At 38.7% G+C, this 23,746-nt stretch overlaps 1 protein-coding gene across 1 annotated transcript; it reads right to left on the reverse strand.

The window, feature by feature from the left end:
* Window positions 1–970: 970 nt before the first annotated feature.
* Window positions 971–2,271, reverse strand: LOC139742280 (beta-1,3-galactosyltransferase 5-like). Its single transcript, XM_071652859.1, has one exon. It carries the CDS (start codon window positions 2,158–2,160, stop codon window positions 1,012–1,014), a length of 1,149 nt encoding a protein of 382 aa, XP_071508960.1. The 5' UTR covers window positions 2,161–2,271; the 3' UTR covers window positions 971–1,011.
* Window positions 2,272–23,746: the final 21,475 nt, after the last annotated feature.

Raw genomic sequence — 23,746 nt, forward strand, 5'->3', positions numbered from 1 at the left:
ACTGTGACAGTAAAGTTTAAATGTAAAACTAATCCATTCTGGGCCAACAAATGCTCATAAATGATTGTAACTTTTTTCTGAACATTGTTTTCCTTTTCACCAACTACAGTGCATTTCAGAAGATTTTCAGCACAACTTAAAAATGCAGGATTACTGGTACAACAAAATGGTTAACTATTATTTCGTTACATATTTGATTAATGCCCACACTCATGAAGCAGGTGTAATGTATGTTTGCAGACAGTGTTTGATCTACGGGGAGATGTAGCAAAAGGGGGGAAAAAACAGTCATTAAAAAGTCTGGCCAAAAGATGTTTAAAAAATCCTTCACTCCTTTGTGAAATTCTTCTCTTCTCCAATCTCTTTTCTAATCAATCAAAAGGCTTCCTGCAAAAGGTAGAATTTCAATCTTATCAGTCATTACTTCACGCTTAGGTACTCGTAGTGGCATGTTTATCCTTCCCTTCAAATAATCACAAGTAAACCTGCAGGTACCCTGTGATCTCCATCAAAGAATTGCACATAATTCTTATGTACTTAAAAAAAAACAACAGCACAAAAACACAGTGAATATTGGCCTTTCATCGTTATTACTTGATGTCATAAATACTGTCCTCAAACTGTGCATTCATTCATATCAGCATGGCTTCTGGAAGACAATTTTGAGATGCACAAATGTCTTCTGATTATGATCAAGATTTGATGCATATCCTTCAGAATCAGAAGTGCCACTTGCAATGTGTTCATGATGAACATATCCCTCATTTTCTCTCCTTAAAAGATAAAAAATTAACCAAATTCTCCACTTTCTTAGGATGAAATTTGTGCACAGTTCAAGTTTGAGCTTAAAAGGGATAATCATCCATGCTGATGATACACTCTATATTCAAAATATGATGATGCAAATGATCTAGATGTATCCAATAGGAAATACTGATCTACTGCAGACCAGCGAGAGTGAAATGGGACAGCCACCTGCCCAGCTAGCACTGTAGACCTGTGGGTGTCAATTCATACCCACTTCTGTAGCTCTTCACTACTCCGACATTCCTTGGCACTCTCATCTGCGTACCTCAGGCAGAGGTACTGCTGCTCAGGGTCCAGATCATGAACAACAAAGAAGTAGAGGTAGTTGCACATAGTCCACTTGGTACTAAAGAGGGCGAAACGTGTTGTGTCCAGCAGAGGCACGCCAAGATCTTCGGCTAGGACCCCCATGTAGGCATCCTCCACGGGGAAGGGGTGATGGAATGGTGATCTGCTGACGACTCTCTGCACTACATCATACGAGAGCAGATACCCTGTTCCGCTGGCATAAGGCGGAAACAGATCCTTTTGGTAGTCTGATGGCGACACATACCACTTGCTGTGTGGATCTCGCAACACATCTCGGCTCTTCAATTTGTGCCCGGCGTACAAGTTCGTTGTTTGGTGATTGTACTTTTCAAGGAATTCTACCATTACCCTGGTGTTGACAAAACAGTCATCATCTGTTTTCAATAAATATCGCGACTGGCAAGATTCAGCTGCCCACATCATTCCATGCTGCACTTTCAGCGTAAGGTTGCGATAACTGTCTACATAATCGCCAAACAAAATGTCTTTGTGCTTTTCACTTTCAGATTCGAGAAGTGTTCTTAGCGCTGGAAAAGTCCTTCCGATGAGAAACACCGTTTTAAAGTGTGTTTCATTCAGTATGTTGCGATCTCGGTATCTCGCCCATGTGTTTCTTATTGCTTGTCTGCGCTTTTTGTTTTCCGGAGCAGATGTCACTAGGATGAGTAGATATGGCTGCACTGCACAGTTTGGACTGGACGAAAAGACGTCCACGTAATTTTGCACACTCCATTCTGTTCCAACAAGTTTCTCTGCCTCATTCCCTGTCTCTGAGAGTGAGGCATGGCGAAACTTTGCCGTCCTGTTTGGGGAAACGTCAAAAGTTGGCAAAGTTCTCGAGAAGCCTTCATGCCCTCTTGCAAGACTGACGCTCTGGGTACGAAAGCTGTCACTAAAAACATTCAGCTCGATTACAGCGAGGAGAATCATGAAGAAAAAGCTGAAACATGTCGCAAAGACAAGAGAGGATGAGCCGAAGATTTTCATGGAGAGTATTCGCAGCACACGCAGTAAAATAGGAGACACGTTCATGTGGACAGGCATGATGTTCGAGCTGGGTCACTCGCGCTCTGGCGGAATGCAAATAATGATTAGAAAGATGTTTTCATGAAGTTATAGCCAATTAATATCTAACATCTTCACTTTGAAGCTTGATTAAACAAACCGTCATGTCGAAGAACCATTGACATGTCATGGTTGATCAGAGGTATTCCACACTCACAAGGACGATACAACGATGAGGTCACATAATATTTTCATGATTCGTCTCCGATATACCAGCTGTTTGGGGATCCAATAGGCAATAACATCGAAGTCAATATGCCGGTGATCTTGGATCAACTCAGACAAAAAGAAAATCTCTTGACGAATCTGGGCTAAACATTTGCAGACATGTTGTTGTTAGTTGTCGTTGTCCAGTGTCGGCAAGTTTGGCGCTGCTGCTCTATCAAACATCATCAAGTTTTAGGCAGGAATGATGACCCCGCTAAATTCTTCTCAAAACCACACTCGGATCACAAGGTCAAGGAGCGCGTGATGCCCGACCTGGAGACGACAAGCGGGGAAAATAGCACTGGACCAAATGACGACGACGAATTCGATCCACAACTTCTCCGCACTCACAGTCACACCACCATGGCATGCACCAACCGTGACAGATCCGAGCGGGCGAGGTCCGAGACGAGACAACGTTGTTCAGTGCCAGTATTGTAGAACATAGATTCTATTTCTCGATTTCTCAAGTTCACTTGGGTCCAAGCAATCAAGCCTTTAGAAATACCGGTATATGAGTCACGCTGTGACAAAAGTTTCAGAATGCTGACATTCGACAAGTTGTTCAAGGGATACCTTTTTTGTCAGGCGTGCTGTGAAAATTGACTGGTTTTCAGGTCTAGATCCAAGAGCGAGGCCAGGAAGTAATGAGGATCTCCCACCGGTACTTCGCGCTCGCTTCTTCGCTCGCGCTCCCAACCTTGCCGCCGAACCGAATAAAGACTCCTGAACAAAACCCGTTGCCGCTACTACTGCTACATACGCAGGGTTCTCGCTGGCTGGGTTGAAAGCGATGGTGTTGTCATCAATACACGGTTGTACACATCCACATGCGCTCTATTCAAGGATATGTAAATCAAGCGGCGACTGCAGTTGCCTGATTGGCTATTCCTGTGTGGGCTCGACATAGGAAGGCATAGGGTCGACAAACTTTCGCTCTTAGTCTAGTTCAAAGACCCCTTCCCGCAGTTGCGATATAAACAAAAATCGGGCGCAGAGATCCAAGAGTGCATGTTAATCTATTTTAATACGCGTGTTTATAAATAAATACCTTTTTTTGTGATTTCCTTTAGAGTTTATTTGAGCGGTTGGTACCTGGATTTATGAATAGGCCTACTCGTCAACATGTTGAACTGCTCCAAAACAAAAAGACGGTCAAAATTTACGTTTAGAGCCATGATCATGATGACGCAGTAGGCCTATTGGAGAAATCGGTGAAAGATTAAAAAAAAAACGTTTTTCCTTTCCTGATTAAAGATTTTGAGGGATAACACACCCAATAACATCGCATTTAGGACGATTGAAAGAAGTTGATGTAACTTAGATATTAATAATTGCAAATAGTAATATCAAAACGATAATCTCACAGAATCATAGATACCTAGGCCCTACCCCCCCCCCCCTCCCTGCTTATCTCAACCTCCAAAGTTAGATACTTTCATTTCCCTTGCCCACGTAATAGGCTCCGTGTACAATGTAGCTACCTCCTTGGTCCAAGGAAGTGCGTCTCACCTCCCTGCTTGGTCTAATATCCAATTTTTCATGAAATAAAAAATAATCTTATTCTATATCGGGACTTGTAATATTTTCAAAATTTGATAGCATCATCTCTGTTGCTAGGTGTTAATCACAGACAAGGGAATGATAGCGTAAATGGTTTCCCGGTACATTATGTTTCGAGAATGTTGTCAGCGAGCGTCTTGGAAGAAGAAAGAAAGAAAGAGAGAGAGAGAAAAAAAAACAGCTCTATCGATTCTTCCGCGCGGACGTTTTGAGGATACCATAGCATGCCACCTCATGCTGGGTGAACAAACTTTTAGGGATGTTAGTCTATATCTAAGACCAAATTCTTTTTCCACATTTTACACATGACAGCATCTACGCACACTATCTATGTGAATAACAACAGAATGTGTTTTTCTTGTCAATTTAGTAATTCATATCAGTAAAAGTAATTACTGATGTAACAAAAATTGGTTTAGGGACAATATTTAAGCATTCGTGTAGTGCGGCGATGAAAATTGTGTACGCGTATGTACATCGCAGACTAACAAGGCCGTGCGTCATTCACGCGTGCGTAGCGTTTATTACGCGAAGAAAGTTTGCTGACCCCCTACTCAACTCTGGGTATGCATCGTAACCATACAACGTCTGACGATCGATGCGTCGAAGAATAATAATGTAAATGGCTGGCTGTGTATCTAAAAAAAGTCTGCTAAAAAACAATAGCATATCATAATATGTTTGCTTCGCGGGAACTCGCTGTTCTCACAGACCAGGAAAAGAAGTAAGGTGCAACACGTGTATCATCTAAATAACGCCCCTCTTGAATCTGTTGAATCCGTGAAGTACTTGGGTGTAACCATCACTTCTGATTTGAAGTGAACCCAACACATCAACAATACTGTCAATAAAGCCAATAACGTGCTTGCATTTCTAAAACGCAATCTTCGCATAAAATCTTCTGATGTTAAAGCCACATCTTACAAAACATTGGTTCGACCAATTGTTGAGTATGCTTCCACAGTTTGGGACCCATCTACCAAGAACCTAATCCACCAAGTGGAAATGGTCCAGAGAAGAGCTGCGCGATTCACTTTAAATCGCTACCATAACACCTCGAGTGTCACCAAAATGCACTCTGGAACAGCGCAGAGAAAATGACAGGCTAATTATGATGTACAAAATACACAATAATCTCACTCCTCTTTCAGCACAGGACTATATCATCAAACAGGCTACTCAGTTAACGAGAGCCTCGCAACCACACTCCTATCAGGTACCATATTCGAGAACTGAATCGCATCGCCATTCGTTCTTCCCAAGAACTGTACGGAACTGGAATTCCCTGTCGTCAGAAATTGTTTCAGCGCCATCTGTGGGATCATTTCGAAACCTTCTAACGGTTGATCACAGTGGCTAGTATTTTCGTCAAATTTTCTATGTGCTTGTAAATATCTGTGAATAAATTGTATTATAATGTAAATAGCACCAGTCTGCAAGAATCTTCAGTCTATTGAAGGAGGCAGACTTAATCAGAAGAAGAAGAAGAAGAAGAAGAAGAAGAAGACCACAAAATACATTTAGCGCTGCTATTTATACCTCGGATTCAGTTCACGATTAATATAGGCGGATAGGAAAGTGAAAAAAAAAACCAACTTGTTCATTCGTTGTATTCTAGATCCTCGCAAAGCCATACGGAGTTAGATTATTCCAATCCTGTAATATTCCACTGAGAAGGAAGCATTTTCCTTTCCAAGTTAGTCAAACATGTTATAATAAGACGATTTGTGTTCCATGGGATATTTTATCACGGCTTCGACTGTGTGACCAATCATGAATCTTTCGCATTCTTTGTTGTTTTTTTCTCAACATCCTTTTTAGTCAACTTATAATGTTATAGCCCTACTCGTCTTTTTATCAATCTTAAATAGGACCTAAATGAAGTACATGTATAGCATTTTAGCGGTGGCTTTATGGCACGGCGGCATAATCACTGGACAGATCAACAAAAAGGGATGCGTTCCTTCTTCTATTTTTGTCAGCTTATCTGAGCTATATAACAAGAAGTAAACATTTGTGTCTTTCTGTAAAAATAGAAATGTCGCACTTATTTCAAAGACAGAGAGGTCTGGGAGAGAGAAAAGAAAAAAAAATACACATGCAAAAGAAACAGCGTAAATTCACTTCGAAGTCCACGTACCATCCCACTATCCAGCTGTTCTTTTTTAATCATTTTCAAGTACTGTTTATAATTATGTAAACTGTTGAATAGGAAAAAAAAAATAAATCTACAAGACATCGTAAATGTGTGACTCCTCATGAAAATGTCATCTTTTATAGATGCGACGTACTACTGTGAAGTGTAGGATGCAATTGAAGATAACTGGGTATGCCGAAGCGATCTGACGTTCATTCCCAAATGTTTCACGAAAAGGAACAGTTCTCCTTCTTCCGATAAAGTAAAGGCCATCAAGTGGTGGATCAGTGTGGTTTCCAATTGAAACACAGGAAAAACTTCCTGCTCTTTAAATTCACAGCGTTTATGCCGGTACCCTCCTCGTATACAATGTGTGACTATTGCGTGACTGGGTGTTTACAACCCAGGCGCGCCCCGAGATACCTTGTGAATATTAAAACAGTTCATCATGCAACAGACAACAAAACAATTATTTTCGTAAATGCCCAGTCGGTCGGCCCTCATTTTTGACAAATCTAAACGGAGCTGATATTCTGTGCATGGTAAGCCGACATTCTTTAGCCGAAGAGAAAAATAAAAAACCTCGGATTTCCTTATCTTTTAACCAGCTTTCTCGCATGATGCCAAAAAGTGCTGTAGTAGATACATCCAACATATAATTTGGATCTAAAAAGGTCAACGCTACTATAGTAGGAACTAAAATGTCTAATCTATCCTACAGTAGGGCCTACATATAAAAACAGTGCACCATCTGCATGTTTCGAGAAACACTTTTCATTTTTAATTATTTGTGCATGTACGAATAATGTAGGCCTATAAGTGACTGTCATGGCGCAATCATGTGAACATCAAGCAAGGTCGTACAATTTGATTAGATTCTATGCACTAAAAACCTTTAAAATCTTTAATTACCAATAGAGATGCGTGTTAATGGGGCTCATCACATTCTTCACCAAAGTCATTTGAAGGCCTAAATTTGCAAATACGTGTGTTCTACAGGCCGACAGGGGTGAGACATAAGCCCTACAAGTGGGGAAATCATGCTGGAAATGAGATGTAGGCCGTATGTATTTACTGTAATAAATTTATGAAATGCGTCGTCCTTCATACATGTCTAGGAATATGAGACTAGGTACTATGGAGGCTCGCGCTTCCGCAGCAAGGTTATCCGCCTGGCTCTCAGAAAATAGAACGAGACAGTCCCCGTGGTTCAACAAACTTTCCCCCATCATTAATATTCAGTAGGCGCTCCTTATACAGTGTGGCAGCCTCCAACATCACACACTCACGATGCATTGTGAATGTATGTTGAATGGGATGCTTGGTACGAGATACTTTGTATCTCTCCAGCGAGCGGCTCACGTGAGGTATGATGACGTCACATGCCTTTCCCGACACGTAAATATTTCCCCTTCGTCGTATGCATGTGTTGTGACGGCGGCGGGTGGAATATAAATCAACCGCAGAGAGTGTGTGCAAATCTGAACAATTTCTCCCTTTGCTTTGACTGTTTGGTAAATGGGAGATGTCATTATGACACAACTTGTATACTAGTACTTCTTGAGCTTTTATATGTTTGTCTTATTCACCTTAGATTATAGAAGCTCTTCATCAGATGTACACATGCTCCAAAATTACTACCTTTTATCAGATAAATATGATAATCATCTTGCCCCCAGTAATGCTGGTAGTAAAACTAGAGGTTATAATTGGTCTATAAAGGAACTAATTCAGTATCTTCAATTGGGTGATACATAAAGCTCTGAAGAAATTACATCTACCAGCCTCATTTAGAGTACTAACCCTCTGTCAAATGCATTTTTTTTTTTTTTTTTTTAGTACGTCATACTAATAAATACGCCAAACACTAACCCACGTACACACACAATTAGCAAACTTGTGTCCTTCTTAAGCCAGGTGTTCAGGTGTTCAGTTTTGTTTTTGTTTTTTACTAATGCCTTGTAATTTGTATCAGTAACCTCCAAGCATGCAGGTACCGGTAGCCTGAAAGATGGTTCATGTCGCTACAGTGCAACCTGTCTGTAGCGGCCACCCACGCGAGACGCCAAAAAGTGCGTAGCCATTAGATGTCCGCTATAGACGGGGTATTTCATATGACTTTTCTCCGGCGGGAATTGTTCTGTATATATACGGCATGTGGCCACTAAGGCAGGTTTGGCAGTAGGCCTACTTGCTAACACTAAAGGAGCCACAAGATGGTATGGGAAAAGTTTCTCAACATCATTATTCATGTTTCCCTGCAAATAAAATTTGAGCTCGTATATGGACAATGATTATCATCACTGTTATGTTGTCAGTCAAAAGCAAACAAAGAAACAAACAAATACACAAACCATGACAAACAACAATAAACAAATTTCTTATAGGACTGTGGACTCCATTTTGTGAATCCATTGTGTTAAGTGATTATTCTCGAGCACTTAACTGTAGGAAAATTTGATGAAGCTCCTAATGTTGTCTTCTGGAAATTCCCCGAAGTAAAATTAGCACGCAGTTGTTCTTTGTTGAAGTATGTCTTGTAGCATTTTTCATTGTGTTATGATTGTACTTTGTTGAATTACATCCTGCTTTCACTTTTTTTTTTCTCTCTCTCTCTTTCATATCATTCATGGAGCTGTCAGATGTAACAAGAAATTATAAGGGTTGATATTGCAGTTTAAATGGTTGGTATAGCTTTGGTGGAGATGAGGAATGGGCTTTTAACTTTTTGCAAGATACCAAGAAACCACTTATGATAGTACAGAGCATACCATTCTCAGAGGTGAATTCAGCAGTTCAGAATGCCGAGGTTTATTTCATAAAAATCGATTTAGGAATGGCTGATCCATTCCAAAACAAAACAAAGCGATTGTAATAAGAGTTGGGTCCCAACTTCTCTTAGGATTGCTCTGTTTTGGAAATCTCGGCCATTTCAAACCCAATTTTCTTCAAATAAACTTTGAATTCCTCTTCAATTATAAGCTTTCTAATATTTAATAAGAGGTTTCTCATTACCTCACCAAAAAAGTTAGAAACCTGAAGTTAGGTCTCAACCAAAACAATAATTAAATTCATCTCTCAGCATGGTGTGATGAAAATCATCTCGTAATCCGGTCACACAATGTAACAAGGTCAAGGACGATTGTGGAGCAACACCATATCCACTTGGAATGAAAACTGGATGACAGGAACTTCAGATCCACTCACATTTTTAATTCATTTCAGCAGTCTATATCTGAAGAGCGAAAATAGAGTGGTATGAAGAAATTCTATTGTAGGGTGGCTACTTAAAAAGTAGAGATTAAGTTACATTAATTCATACAAAACTATGCGATGACCAAGAAAGTGATATAGTACCAGTCTCCTTCCACATAGATTGGTCCAACACAACAAAGGATCTTGGACCTAACTTAAAGGACAAGTTCACCTTCATAAACATAAGGGTTGAGAAAATGCAGCAATATAAGTAGAGCACATCAGTGAAAGTTTGAGGAAAATTGGACAATCGATGCAAAAGTTATGAATTTTTAAGATTTTTGTGTTGGAACCGCTGGATGAGGAGACTACTACAGCTTGTGAGTCATATGCGTACAACAGTATAAAGAAAATATAAAGAAAATTCAACATATTTTCACTTTTCGTATAATAAAAGACCACTTGACTTGCCTCTTTCTAAAGGCAGGGGGAATAATATTACCCATAACATATGTCGGTAACGAGTCAAGGGAATGTGTACTTTTTTTCAAAAGATGAAATTTTGTGAAATTCTCTTTATATTTTCCTTGTATTGTTGTACGCATGTGACATCTAAGTTATTCAAACACTGCAGTAGTCTTCTCATCCAGCGGTTACTACACAAAAACTTCAAAAATTCATAACTTTTGAAGGGATTGTCCGATTTTCCTCAAACTTTCAATGATGTGTTCTACTAATATTGCTACATTCTCTCAATCCTTATGTTTATGAAGGTGAACTTGCCCTTTAAAAACCTTGGTTTGCCATGTACTCCCAGATTCCCATGTGAGGGCATGCTATTCCTTTAACACATAAAAATCTGGGTTGTCCTCTTCAAATAAACAACACGAAATCTTATGTTGGTGAAAAATTAGATGGAAGTGCTCTATGAACTCAGAAGAAATGTCAGATATTTGCCACTGTGTGACACACAAATGTCAACTTCAGTCTTCAAGTGTAGCCAATCCAAGGATAATTTATAGAGATGGTGATTTAGAGGCCTTTGATGATTACTACAACCAAAATAAGCATATGAACAAGATAGGGTTCAAACTCAGATAAATTATTCATTTTAGCAATGAATGATCAAACGTATTAGAAAATACAACATCAAACCACGTATGTAGTTTCTGTGACTTTATGAGTTTGGTATATCAATAGTAGATGAAATTTAACTTTGAAATTAATCATCAAACAAGGGTCACTGCGGGGGTTTGGGATTGATTACACACAGCATGAGACAAAACAAACTTGGTATTCAAGGATATGGATAAAAGCTACATAGAGGTCACATGAATGGTATACAGTTACAGATAAAATTGACTTCCACATGTCATGGGATATATAGTGTAACATGATATCTTTATACTGAGTACGAGCCAGGTAATACAGACATACTGGGAACTCTTGGCACTGTGCCAGAGCACGATGGTTTGTTGTACAGTAGGACCTCGATTATCCGGCCTCGATTATCTGGCCACGATTATCTGACCGGTGGGTGTCCAGATAATCGATATAGCTGGATAAGAGAGATATGATCAAATACAGCACTTTCTAGCATATCATGCTTGGGTACATACACATGCTATTTTCCAATTTACCAACATTATGATAATCTGTATGGCATTGTCATGTTTCATACTTTGTAAGTTGATGAGGAAATAAAACGAAAAACAAGTAAAATATCCCTTCATTTATTCTTCGTTTGATTGATATTGACTGACAATGACATCTGTGACTCTTCCAATCCTGCTGCTGCATTGTACTGTAACCACTGCTGTGCACTCGGTGCCAGTGACAAGCGTGACACCAGTCGTTGACATCATGTCACATAGTGGCTTAAAGGAAGTGTATAGTTTTATTGAGACCTAACTTCCGGTTTCTAATATTTTTTGGTGAGATAATGAGAAATCTTTCATGAGACGTGAAAGAGCATGTAATTCCAAATAATATTCAATGTTTATTTGATGAAAATCTTTTTTAAAATGGCTGAAATATTAAAAAAAGAGCATTTCTAATAAAAGGTGGAACCCATCTTTGAGTAGGATCACTTTGTTTTACTTTATTGTTGGATGTCTCAGCGATTCCAAAACCAATTTTCACTTAATAAACTTTGAATTCCTCTGAAAATGGTATGCTCTGTACTATTTCTTAAGTGTTTTCTTGGTATTTTGCAAAAAGTTAAAAGCCCAATTCTCATCTCCACCAATAGGTCTACTACACCAGCCCTTTTTAAAAACTACAATCTACTGCGATGATTGGTATAAGTCCCATCATGTATTCACATGATGATGGTTGAACATTTGTTTTGTTTTGAGTGAGATTTGTCACTGAAAATACATGAATACACTGTAAATTAAAATGAATGTCAGCAAGTTGGCATCCGGATAACAGAGAATCCGGATAATCGATGGCCGGATAATCGAGGTCCTACCGTACATATCTGCAGCAGACAAGATTGGGATGCCAAAGACAGTGCAAGGTGACGTTCTCAGGCATAACATGGAAAATGGTCACATGACTCGTATCAGTTTGCATTCAAGGTGTTTTTCTTTCCTTTATCAATGAATGCCCTCTGTGCACATGACAATGATATTGCCAGTACTGTCTCATTGACGGTAATAATATACTCTCCCTAGTTGGTTCCATGTCAGAAGTGTTATAGGTATACATGCACAGGAAGAAAAATGTATGTTTATAAAATGTTCTCCCCTTTACTGAAATTATCAAAACATCAATGTTTCTCAGTGACAATATTGGCAACAGTATATATGCCTGAAGTTGAGATTAACAGTATCAAGAGTTAGAAACAAACAATAGTTTGAAGGGGAAAAAAATGTTGAAATCTTTATAGCATGAAGGATTCAGCTTGTCCTCTTTCCATTCATATTCATGCTCAAAATGAAATTTAGCAATTCATGATCATTCAACTTTCTGTAAAGATCGTTTGGAGATTTGTGTGATTATGACACCATATCATCTCATCCCACGGCTAAATTTCCCAAACTTTCTTATCTTGTTTTCAGTTTTGATGAAACCTATACCATTCTGTCAGCAGGATATCACTCTGTTTATTGAAGTCAATATCATATGAGAAAATATTGTACAAACCTCTTTTTTTTCCTTCTTGTAAAGCCTCTTCTGTCTATGTCTACAGAGCAAACAGAATTAAGATAAAATTCAACCATTACATTGAAATTCCTAAAACTGGCACATTGTAATCTTATTGTTCTGCAAAGTGTATTATACCATTTGTATCTATTGCACAAACACGCCTGTATATAAATTGATATAGACAGTGAATTTTGGCATTTCATAGTTAAGCAATTTGTAGCAGCAATAGAATAATATCTGTCAAACCTCATATGCAATGAAACAAATTGATGCATTTTTTTAAAGTGTTCTAAATCTAGATTTATAGCACCGTAAACCCATTTTGTACATCATTAAAGGAGATTCACAACATAACTGGTAGACTACAATCACAACCCCATCTCACTGACAAAAGTGCAGCCATCTTTCAATACACAGGTTTATGTATGCTTTGCTAGATCTGCAACAACTATACTGTGTGGGCTCAAAAAACTTCATAGATGGATATAGACGTGTTAACACACGTTCCAAATGTACCCATCATTTATACATCACTGGTGTGTGCTGTATTATCACGCATGCATTATCTGTACCAGCAACTTTTCTGCCAAGACAGGACAGGTCTGCACTGTTAAAGACTTCATATGCTGCTATGCCGTTTGTTCGAGAGACACACAGAAATTAGGAAAAGGAGATTTAGGAAGCAGTCAGCCCATGTGATGTGTGTGTGTGTATATATATATATATATATATGAGAGTAAGGAGGCGGTAGACGTTGCTTAATCCTCACAAGTGATTTTACTCAAGCTTTCGGGCTTCCTGCCCTTTGTCAAGACTGGGGACAAAATACAAAACATGGATATCATATACACAAATAGAAAATAATAATGATGATCAAAACAATAGCGGAACTGATAACTACAGTGAAACAAGCTTTCGGGCTTCCTGCCCTTTGTCAAGACTGGGGACAAAATACAAAACATGGATATCATATACACAAATAGAAAATAATAATGATGATCAAAACAATAGCGGCACTGATAACTACAGTGAAAGAGGCAGATGCCATCTGGCACGTAGTAGAGGCATTGTGGTTTTACACCACATCCAATTCTTGCAACTAAAACTTCCTGCATTGTCCAACACTGGCAGCTCATGCTTGTTTTATTTCCAGCTATAAAAAAAAAGGGGGGGGGAGTGAAAAATACTCACACCCAGCATGTCCTGCATTAACAGCATTATATTTGCCAATTGCAGATGAAACAAAAATATAGTTCTAAAATGTGAATTAGGGATAGAAACAACCAATGTAAAAATGTTAATCAATTTGAAATGTTAATCAATGTGAAGTATTGTTAAATATAGAAAATGTGGACAATAGTTACAATAAAATTGTTTTAAGAAATAAACCGTCCACAATTAGGGTTTATTGAGAAAAAATAGTGATATCTCCTTGAATTTAAGGCTTCCTTGCAATATTATATCATCTTTACATGGTATGATGTTTTGTGATACAACTGACATACACATATGCATCAAATGTAATAATCCAAATATGGTAAACAGGCTAGTACCTTCAATGATAACTACAAGTCATCTTCTCACAAAAGAAAAAATTGAAAATTACCCTGAAGTTTCTTCCTATGAGAGATATTTTAATTGGAGATTTCACACAAACTCAACATTACACTTTCATTTCATTGTTACGGCATGTCGACCGTGGCGTGAACGTGGAGCTACATACAGTGCAGTTCCATGGTGTGAACAAGCGAGGGTGCACACTTTATAGGGGAGGGGCAAGGTAGACTGATTTGACCCCTTTCTGCATTCATAACTGGTGGAAGTAATATTCACAGCTGCAGCGCTCCACTATACAGATCAATGGCATGAGGTCAAGGAGCTGTGCTTGGCAGGGCATGAGGACATACAATCCAGGTTGGGGGGGGGGAGGAATTCAGGAAGTATATAGACATGTGATAGCTGTTGATGCAGCTGATTATTTTCTCACACAATATTGATTATCTCTCATACACATATAACACTGACTTCCTGTTGAACATATGGTATATTATTTTATTGCCATCACAGTGCTATCTATGCTGCTGCACCGCTTTCCTGGTTCCTCAAGAACAAAGAGAAAGAGAGGTGTTTTGATTTGAAGAAGAAATTTGTGCCAGTAAAAAGTTAGTCTAAAAAGAAAGAGTACAATTTTCTAAGCAAAATAATGAAAATATAATCAAAATCAAAACAAAATTTTGAAATTGTTAAGTTTTGCAAATCTTTACAAAACAGTTCTTGATCGAGCAGTTGACAATAACATGCAAATAGTAATGAATTGATGATGTCATCCCCTCACAACTTACCATGCTATTTGTACATAAAATTAGGCAATTTCCTTTTTTTTTGTTGTTCAAATGCAATTATGCCCTGGTCTAGAATCCTGATATATATGAGTGCTATGTGTATGAGTATATGTTATGAGTAATAACCTTTCCCTTTGCCTTCTGAAAGAGGGAAGTCAAGCGTTCCTTTGTTATGCGAGAAAAGTGAAAATATGTTGAATTTTCTTTATACTTTCTTTATGTCACTGTACACATGTGACATCACAAGCTATAGTAGTCTTCTCATCCCGCCGCGACTGAGCAGAAACTCCAAAAATTTATAACTGTTGAACAGATTGTCCGATTTTCTTCAAACCCTCATTGAATTGTTCTACTAATATTTCTGCATTCATTCAACCCACATGTCTATGACGGTGAACTTGTCCTTTAATACTGAGTACGCTGCAGTCAATGCTGCAATGTGAAAATGCACTGTGCTGCATAATATTTGCTCATTGTCTGGCCCCTATAAAAATAGGTCAAAAGCCACTCAATTCACCGTTTCAGCAGCCATTTGTTCGGTCACCAATTGAAAGTGCAGCAATGTAAGAAAAGATGACGCAGGAAGCATGAGAAAATACTTGAGTACAACACATAACACAGAGAGGAAAAAGAAAAGAAAAAGGGAGCCAACTTCAGACTTTATTGATATCTATCTTTCAGCGGACTGATATGTTGCCAGTTGGGGCCCCCACATCTTAGTGGGTTGCCTTGGTAACGCAATGATGCCTTTCCATGGGGGACAAGGACATCCGACCAAGGAGGGAAGTCTGCTATGAAATGTGAGTCACAAGACCCACAGGATGTTGGGGGGGGGGGGGGGGTGTATAGATGAACCTGACCTTAAAGGCCATCAGATTTCATATGTAGGCCTACTGTGCATATGATGAACATTTTGCAAGTACCAGGTCTGACATTTTAGCAGTTCAGGACATGAGATCTAATTTTGCAAACTTAATGATTAAACATTTTTATTACAAAAACCTGCACAACAAAATCATAAGCATTATCCCTCTTCACCTCCCTGGGGTGCCATGTCATGTGACTTATCAACATGAAAATGGTAACAACAGCCATTTTTTGCCAGTGTAATCTTGATGATGACTCTGATGATCTGCTGCCGTTTCACTTCAGGCACCTCCCATTACAACAAAGTCTTCGGGACTGGCAGTTTTCTTTCATTATATCACAAGTTTATAAAGACATTTGTATGGAAGATAATTTTAGGACCTGAATTTTTACTTCGTTGTGACAAGAATTTTGTTATATCTGTGTTCACTGCAACAGGAGTGCTTTGTACTTATTTAACCCCCCCCCCCCCCAAAAAAAAAAAAGCTTCCTTTTATGTGAAATTCTCTCTATTGGGATCCCCACACTGTATCTCATACATAGCTGTACTTGCATTTCTTTTCTTTTCACCTACATGCTTTGCAAGCTGGTTAAAGAGTGGAGAACATTGTGTGAAAAGCAGATTACAATTACGTTCTACAGCTACCTGAAATGCCTATACAATCCACTGATGAAAATAGGATAATAGGATAAGTTCTAGCAAATACGAGGCCACAAAACTCATGGATGGATGACACAGCAGAAGCCACACACAAAAAAAAGAGAATCAGATCAAGGTATATTTGGGGTAGTAAGGAGCTTTGTATGATAATCATGCTAGAAGGATAGACCAGTGTGTGCTTTGTAGAAGGAAAGAAATTTTATGTTAGTTTCCTGTTTCTTTGATAATGTAAGAGTCAGGGCAGGGTGACAGAGAGAAAGGGGGGGGGGGGGTTTGGATGGGAGAGAGAGAGAGAGAGAGAGAGAGAGAGAGAAAGAGAGAGGATGGACTACACACTTTCTTTGACCACTGACCATTCATTGTGATTGAAGACCAGCCTTGTGTGTAATGGTTGAGTGCCAGGACCTTGCATGCATCACATACCCCCAGCAATGGCTAAGCTGGGCTTTGAGACAAAGGCCAACACACTGTCAATGCACTATCTGGAATGGTTCACATCAGGACACGGCAGAGGTCAACAAACTTTGAAAACACATTTTTGTAAACAAATTCTTTCCTTGTTATATACAGGTGCATTTTTTTCTGCTTCGTTGGTCTCTGATTTCCTCATGATGGATTGATGACAGCCCCATACTCAGTATGTGTGCATAATTATATTCTCACAACAAACCAGCATGATCCTATTATGAAGCACAGCAAAGTTCCAGAAAGATTGACAGATTAATATTCAGACAAGTGTACCACTTCTCAAGATTGCTAGAGATTGCGTGCGCAAAGTGTATTTCTGTGTGCATTCATGGACAAAGAGGGCAGCATACTGATTCCAACCTTTGGCAGATGCTACCAGTAGGCCAATGGAGTATAACAACTCTGGAGCTTGCAGTGTACGCAAGAAAAAAGAGTAACACCAACATCATCATCACCACCACCACCACCATCATCATCGTCGCCATCACCATCACCTTCATCACCATCATCACCATCATTACCATCATCATCATCATCATCACTATACCACTGTCATTATCATCATCATCATCCTTCTCCTTCTCTTCCTCCTCCTCCTCATCATCACCAGCATCCTTATTCTCATCCTCCTCATTGTCATCATTATCATAACAGTAACACTCTGAGAACTCTGGACGATTTTTCAGAATTTTGCATTTAAAAATCTATAGACTGGTTATGCTGAGTACAGAGTCATAGAATTTATGGTGACTGGGATGAGGAATAAGAATGTTTTTGGAATTCATAACAAATCACAGTGAACTAAGGATGATGACATATAGCAGCTTCATATAAGAATGCATGATTGGGTGCTCATGGAAGCAGAACAGAAGAAGAAAGCACACATAAATTCTACACAGGTGAAGTTGTCAAGCAAGTGGTATTGTAATGGAAGATTTTACATTGCTACATTACTGGAATATGTGAACCTCCTGTGTCATCATCCTTGTTCAGTTTTATTTGTGTGTGTGTGTGTGTGTGTGTGTGTGTGTGTGTGTGTGTGTGTGTGTGTGTGTTTTCAGAGTATTGGTTTACTTGCTCAAGAACCACAATTATTTCCTCAAATCTAGACATGGTGCTATCAATTTATGTATTACATGCTGTGAAATTATGGACTGGTCTGGAATTCCCCTTTTAAAATTAATGAAAATGGTCTTGTGACAAGAAAGCAAAAAGTCCCTCAAATTCTATCTTACAAACACACACACACACGCACACACACACACACACACACACACACACACACACACACACACACACAAAATACAATCACAAAACCCATGGAACAAGAAATGAAAGTAAGGTAACAAAGCAACAGACCAATCACATTTGACAGTGTAGACCCTTAGTAGCATGTATCGAGCTACAGTGCCAAAGACTTTAAAGGGATCATATAGTTTTGGTTGAGACCTAATTTCAGGTTTCTAACATTTTTTGGTGAGATAATGAGAAACCTCTTATGAAATACGAAAGAGCATGTAATTCCATGAGGAATTCAACATTTATTTGATGAAAATTGGTTTTGAAATGGCTGAGATATCCAAAACAGAGCGATTCTAGTAAAGTGTGGGACCCACACTTTATTACTATCGCTTTGTTTTACTTTGTTTTTGGATGTTTCAGTCATACCAAACCCGATTTTCATCAAATAAACTTTGAATTCCTCTTAAAATGGTATGCTCTGTGCTATTTCGCAAGTGTTTTCTTGGTATCTCGCAAAAAGTTAAAAGCCCAATTCTCATCTTCACCAATACTGTATTATCCCTTTAAACAAAATGCCAACAGAAATGAATTGAAAGTGTAAACAGTGTGGAAGATATACAGGGAATGGAAACAGAAGAGGGTGACAAGATGACATCATGGCAGACAATATGAATGTGCCTGTGAGTCTTCCCTATAAATATCTATTTCTTGTGACCTGTTGAAGCCACTTATGTCAAATTACAGTAGACTCCCATTATAACGAATTCCTCGGGACCGGCAGCGTTCTTTCTCCATAACGAAATTTTGTTATCGAACAAATAAAAAATAAAAAAACAAAAGTGGATATTAGTAGTTGCGGCCTGAAAATTTACTTCGTTGTAACCGAAATTTCGTTATAATTGTGTTTGTTATAACAGGAGTGCACTGTATCTCTATTTAGCCACAGTCCAGAAATATGCTTCATCTTGAAAATAACCATGAAATACTTTAAGTCTGATAAATTAATTTTATTCAAATCTTTTGAAGCAGTCACCATCGAACTTTTCATCTTGAAATCTGACTGTCATTACACATTTGACTTCACATCTTACAAAGTTGGCATTAACAGAATTATTGCAAGACATGTACTTGTATGTACTTATTACATATTTCTTATTTCTTTTACATTTTTGATGGAGGGTAGTTCCCCCTGTAAATAATATCACTGGTACAGTAAACTTTGCCATTTGAATTTGACACTAGACATTTTACCTTTATTGAATATTTACCAATGTGTGAATGGGCAATCTTATAATGGTCACAACATTGATGCTTCATCATAATACCTTAAGCCTTCTTTCTGAGGTCACCATGGATGGTAACAGATGATAATAGAGAGAAGAATGGACAAATGAAAAAACCTTTGTAATCATGGCAGCTGATGACAGATGATGCACAGACTGAGATAGATTTCACCCGCTGTGCATTCAACATGAGTACTATGCAGAAATGCAAAGTTTAATTCCACCACTGTATGCCAATCACCTGTGTTTGGTCACTGCTTATGTTTATGTGACACTGGTAGCCCACTTTTGTTAATCATCTGAACTGATACAAAATTTACTTCAAATGCTATACCTAGGATACTTCAATAACACTAACATGAACTTTCAGAGGAGCATACTTTCACACGTAGAACAAGATACTGTAATGAGCATTCCATTTAGGTTTGCAGTTTTCCTTTATTTCTCTCAAGGTGAATACAAGGAAAATCTATCACTCTTTACAGATAAATTCTGGCTCAAAAAAGTATTTCAAAAACCAAGACATGATTTCAAGTAGTATAGCTGGATTGTTCAACATTAAATGTAGTATTTTCTTTTTAACTGCATCTTTCATTTCTTCTTTCATTCAAATACAGACTGAAATCAGATGCCATGTCCATGAGTAAGTCCTTTACAAAAATGGCTCTGAATATTCATGATCAAACTATTGGTATTTAAATTCATAAAATGAAAATACCAAACAAAAATTTGAGAGTCCCACATATTAAAATCTATGTTGCCTCTTGTTCATATAAGTGAGCTTCATAAACTGTTGAGTCATCTTAACTTTGCTTTCAGACACAATGAAGAAAATGAAAGAAATTTGCAAAATTCAGCCATTGAAAACACAATCGTTAGTTTTGCTCTGAAGAACCAAACGGTACTTTGCACATGGAGGTTTACATCTACATAAAAGTCATTGATATACTGACTACAAAGAATGAAGCCGTAACCCATCTAGAGGCCTACCTGCTCTGTAATTACTTCAAATTGCAAAAAGTCATACCTTCTGTAAACATAATATATTCCCATACACAGCTATCTAGTCTGAGTACCTCTGTATATGTTAGTCAATCTCTAAATAACAAACTTGTCCCTGCCAGTATCCAATCTTAAGCAACAGTAATCTTTGATAATGATTGCAATTCATTATTCTCATTAACAGGGTGGCACACTAACCCATTTTTATGTACTGGTCTGACCTGTCCATTGGACCAGTAGATACCAAGTTTTTCCACATTTTACTGGTCCGAACCTAAAATTTACTGGTCCTGCTCTTTTTTTTTTCTGACTAGCCCCGGCAATGTTATTTTTTTTTTTTCACCGGTCATATTGGACCAGTAAATTTGGCAGTTCCTGAAAAGTTATTGGCCAGACAATGATTTTTACCGGTCTGGAACCGTCGGACTGGCGCCAGTGTTAGTGTTAAGCGTTGTCTTATAGACCGAGTGCCCCCAGATATTGCCACATTTCTGTTGAGGTATGCATACTTACAAGCCTAATTAATAGTTTTCAAGAGCATATATTACTTTTCAATATCAACTCACGAAGATCTCCACCGAGAGAGAGAGAGAGAGAAAAGAAAACTTCTCACATCTATTCATAATTAAATGCTTGTTTTACTATAACAAATACTGTCTGGTTGACTACTTATTTATCTATAATGTCACAGCTATACTAGATAAATTTATATCTCTTTATATCTTTTTAAAAATATCTGTAAGAACTGAAAACAAACAGGACAAAGACTGGACTATCACAAACCCGATAGAACTCTTTGAAAACTCATGGAACTAAACGCTCGCATGTTTTTAGACCTATACACATGATATGGTATAGTAAATGAGATTATATACCTCATAAGTGAGATTCGTATCACTGATTGGTCAAAAGTATATCACGTGACAAGGTGTAGTCCCGTCTATCTTGCCGTAGGGTTTTCATGTAAGTGATAGAAAGGCAAAACCCTCCTGATAGAAAGGCAAACCCCTCGTGATAGAAAGGCAAAACCCTCGTGATAGAATTCGTAAACCCTCCGCGACTTTTGTACACATAACAAGTACACCAGACTTCGCGCGCGGTGTCCGCAACCCCTCCACCCACCCACAAGGACGTTCACTACGCGCATCGTATAAACACATGTGCAAAATCATCGCACTAGCGCACAGAGCAGGCATGTTTCAACGTGGCATGGTGATCGAGCGCTCCTCCGTGATTTGAAGTGAGCTGGATCAAAGATCGTACACTTTGCAATTAAACGATGAGGTATATAAAACAAATATTAACTGCTCTGTATTCGGATGGTGGTGGAAATTATCACTCCCTCGGTGCTTTTCATACCGACCCTTCCATCACCCCTCGGCTAACGCCTCGGGGTGATAGAAGGGTCGGTATGAAAAGCACCTCGGGAATGATAATTTCCACCATCATCCTCATGAGCAGTCAATATTTGTATACTAATTACTAAAATTCTCGGTTAGAGCCCAAAAGGAGAAAAAAAAAACCCTTCTCATTTGAGTTTGGAATCATAAATCATGCACTTACTGGTATAGTATTTATCTCATATCTTGTCTGAACTGCACAGACCGCCATATTGCCTACAGAGCATACTCTACATGCCACTGTACATCAGGGGGGTGTTTCATCAACGAGTTCGTTGGAGGTTTTCACCGACAAATTTGCTATCAGCCAATCAGACGCAAGGATTTCAGTAGCTTTTAACAGTTGTCAGTGTAAATCACCGACAAAAAGTTTCATGATACGGTCCCCTGGACCCACGATTCGCGAGTGCCCGTTTCAAAGAGCAGTTTGTCAACAGTGTAAGGTATAGGGCCTATTGCAGTTACCAAGGTAACGAGTTGATAAACACTACCAGCAGCTTGGTCTTTGCCTTGCTGCTGCCTTCATTACAGCGATACTGTAAAAGTGGATATTTTCGTGTGACTAATTTTTCGCGCTTGGCCGTGTAAGAAGAGTTACACATGCTTTTAATTCCGCGGAATCAAGTCATCAAGAACTGGAACATATGGCATGCAAAAATATTTGCGTGCTTTTATTTTCGCTCTATTAGCTTCTGGTTGCGCAAAATGCGTGAAAATTTCAACACCGCGAAAATTTCCACTTTTACAGTAGTGATGGGGAAAAAAGACTTCCTTTTTTCTTTCCTCTTAATTAACCTGTCGAGGACAGGCTAATTTAGCTATAACACACATTTCCCATAGACTCCTGCCCGAGTATACTCGAGACTAGTCTTCAGTGGGTTAAAAATGGGAGTTCTGGAAGCTGTCAGTGCGCCACCACTTGCCCATTCTTGGCCAGTCGACGAAGCCACCCAATTTACCAACAGGGCTGGAGAGATCAATGCCCCGGTACACAATCAGTAGTGTGGAACCACAGCGCCTGCCCTGCTGGTTCCCTCTACCAATAGCAACTTGTTGGCACACAATGTCAAGACCATGTTGGTGAGAAGGTCTTGAAAGGGTTCAAATACCCTACTCTGATATTCCTCAAATGGAACAGTAAATCGCACTCAAAATACGACTAATATAATATAAAACTGTACATAAAAGCTATGCGTTTCTTCTGTAAACGATAAGTTCATAAATATATTTTGTACCTAATGCAAAACATGATAGAGGAAAAACAGGTAAAACAAAATCCAAAGCAAATAACAACAACAACAACAATAAACTATAAACTATACTGGCAAAGGAGAGTTATTTGCGATATATGTATCACTGGTTTTGAAAGTGGATTGACAGCATGTCTCCAGTCAACAGAGTCTCAATGCCGTTAAGGTGGCAGTTATATCCTATTCCATGGTATCAGCAGGAAGACCAAAGTGTTCTCTACATATTGGTGCCAACCTTTTATCAATTTCTAACCATTCTTTTCTTCTTCTTTTTTTTTTTTTCATCTCATGCGAGTGAAAAAGGTCAAAATACACTTTCATATTTCAAAAGCAGGCAGTTTGACTGATTCCTGATTCTTTTTTTTCCTCATCTCCTTGTCAATATCATCTCCACTACTTGCTCAGTTTTGGTCCCGAAACTGTCAGAGCTGGAAGCAAAACATTGGATGGTGCAAACAGTTAAATAGGGCAGACATGTAGGATGCCCTCTACTGATGGTGGGACACAGAACAGCTCCACCTGCCATACGAGTCCTCCTACGGTGTGAGTTTAAGTACACTTCATGGAATGGAGAAACAAAACATGCAGCTGCCGGACTTTTCGCTCGATCACACTGACTGGACCGTATTGGATGGCACCTTGGGAACGTAGCCGTAGAGGAATGTGGCTGATATAACAAGGGCAGCTCCAAGGAAGAAAAAGCTGCAGACAAAAGAAACAGAAAAGCAAAGGAAAAACTCAGAGAAATTAGTTGCTAAAAAAAAACAACACAAAACAAAACAAAGCAAAACATAT

This window comes from Diadema antillarum, unplaced genomic scaffold (genome assembly GCF_040938485.1).
Source record: "Diadema antillarum isolate AM-2024a unplaced genomic scaffold, OU_Dant_1.0 seq00000993_RagTag, whole genome shotgun sequence".
Classification (NCBI taxonomy): domain Eukaryota; kingdom Metazoa; phylum Echinodermata; class Echinoidea; order Diadematoida; family Diadematidae; genus Diadema; species Diadema antillarum.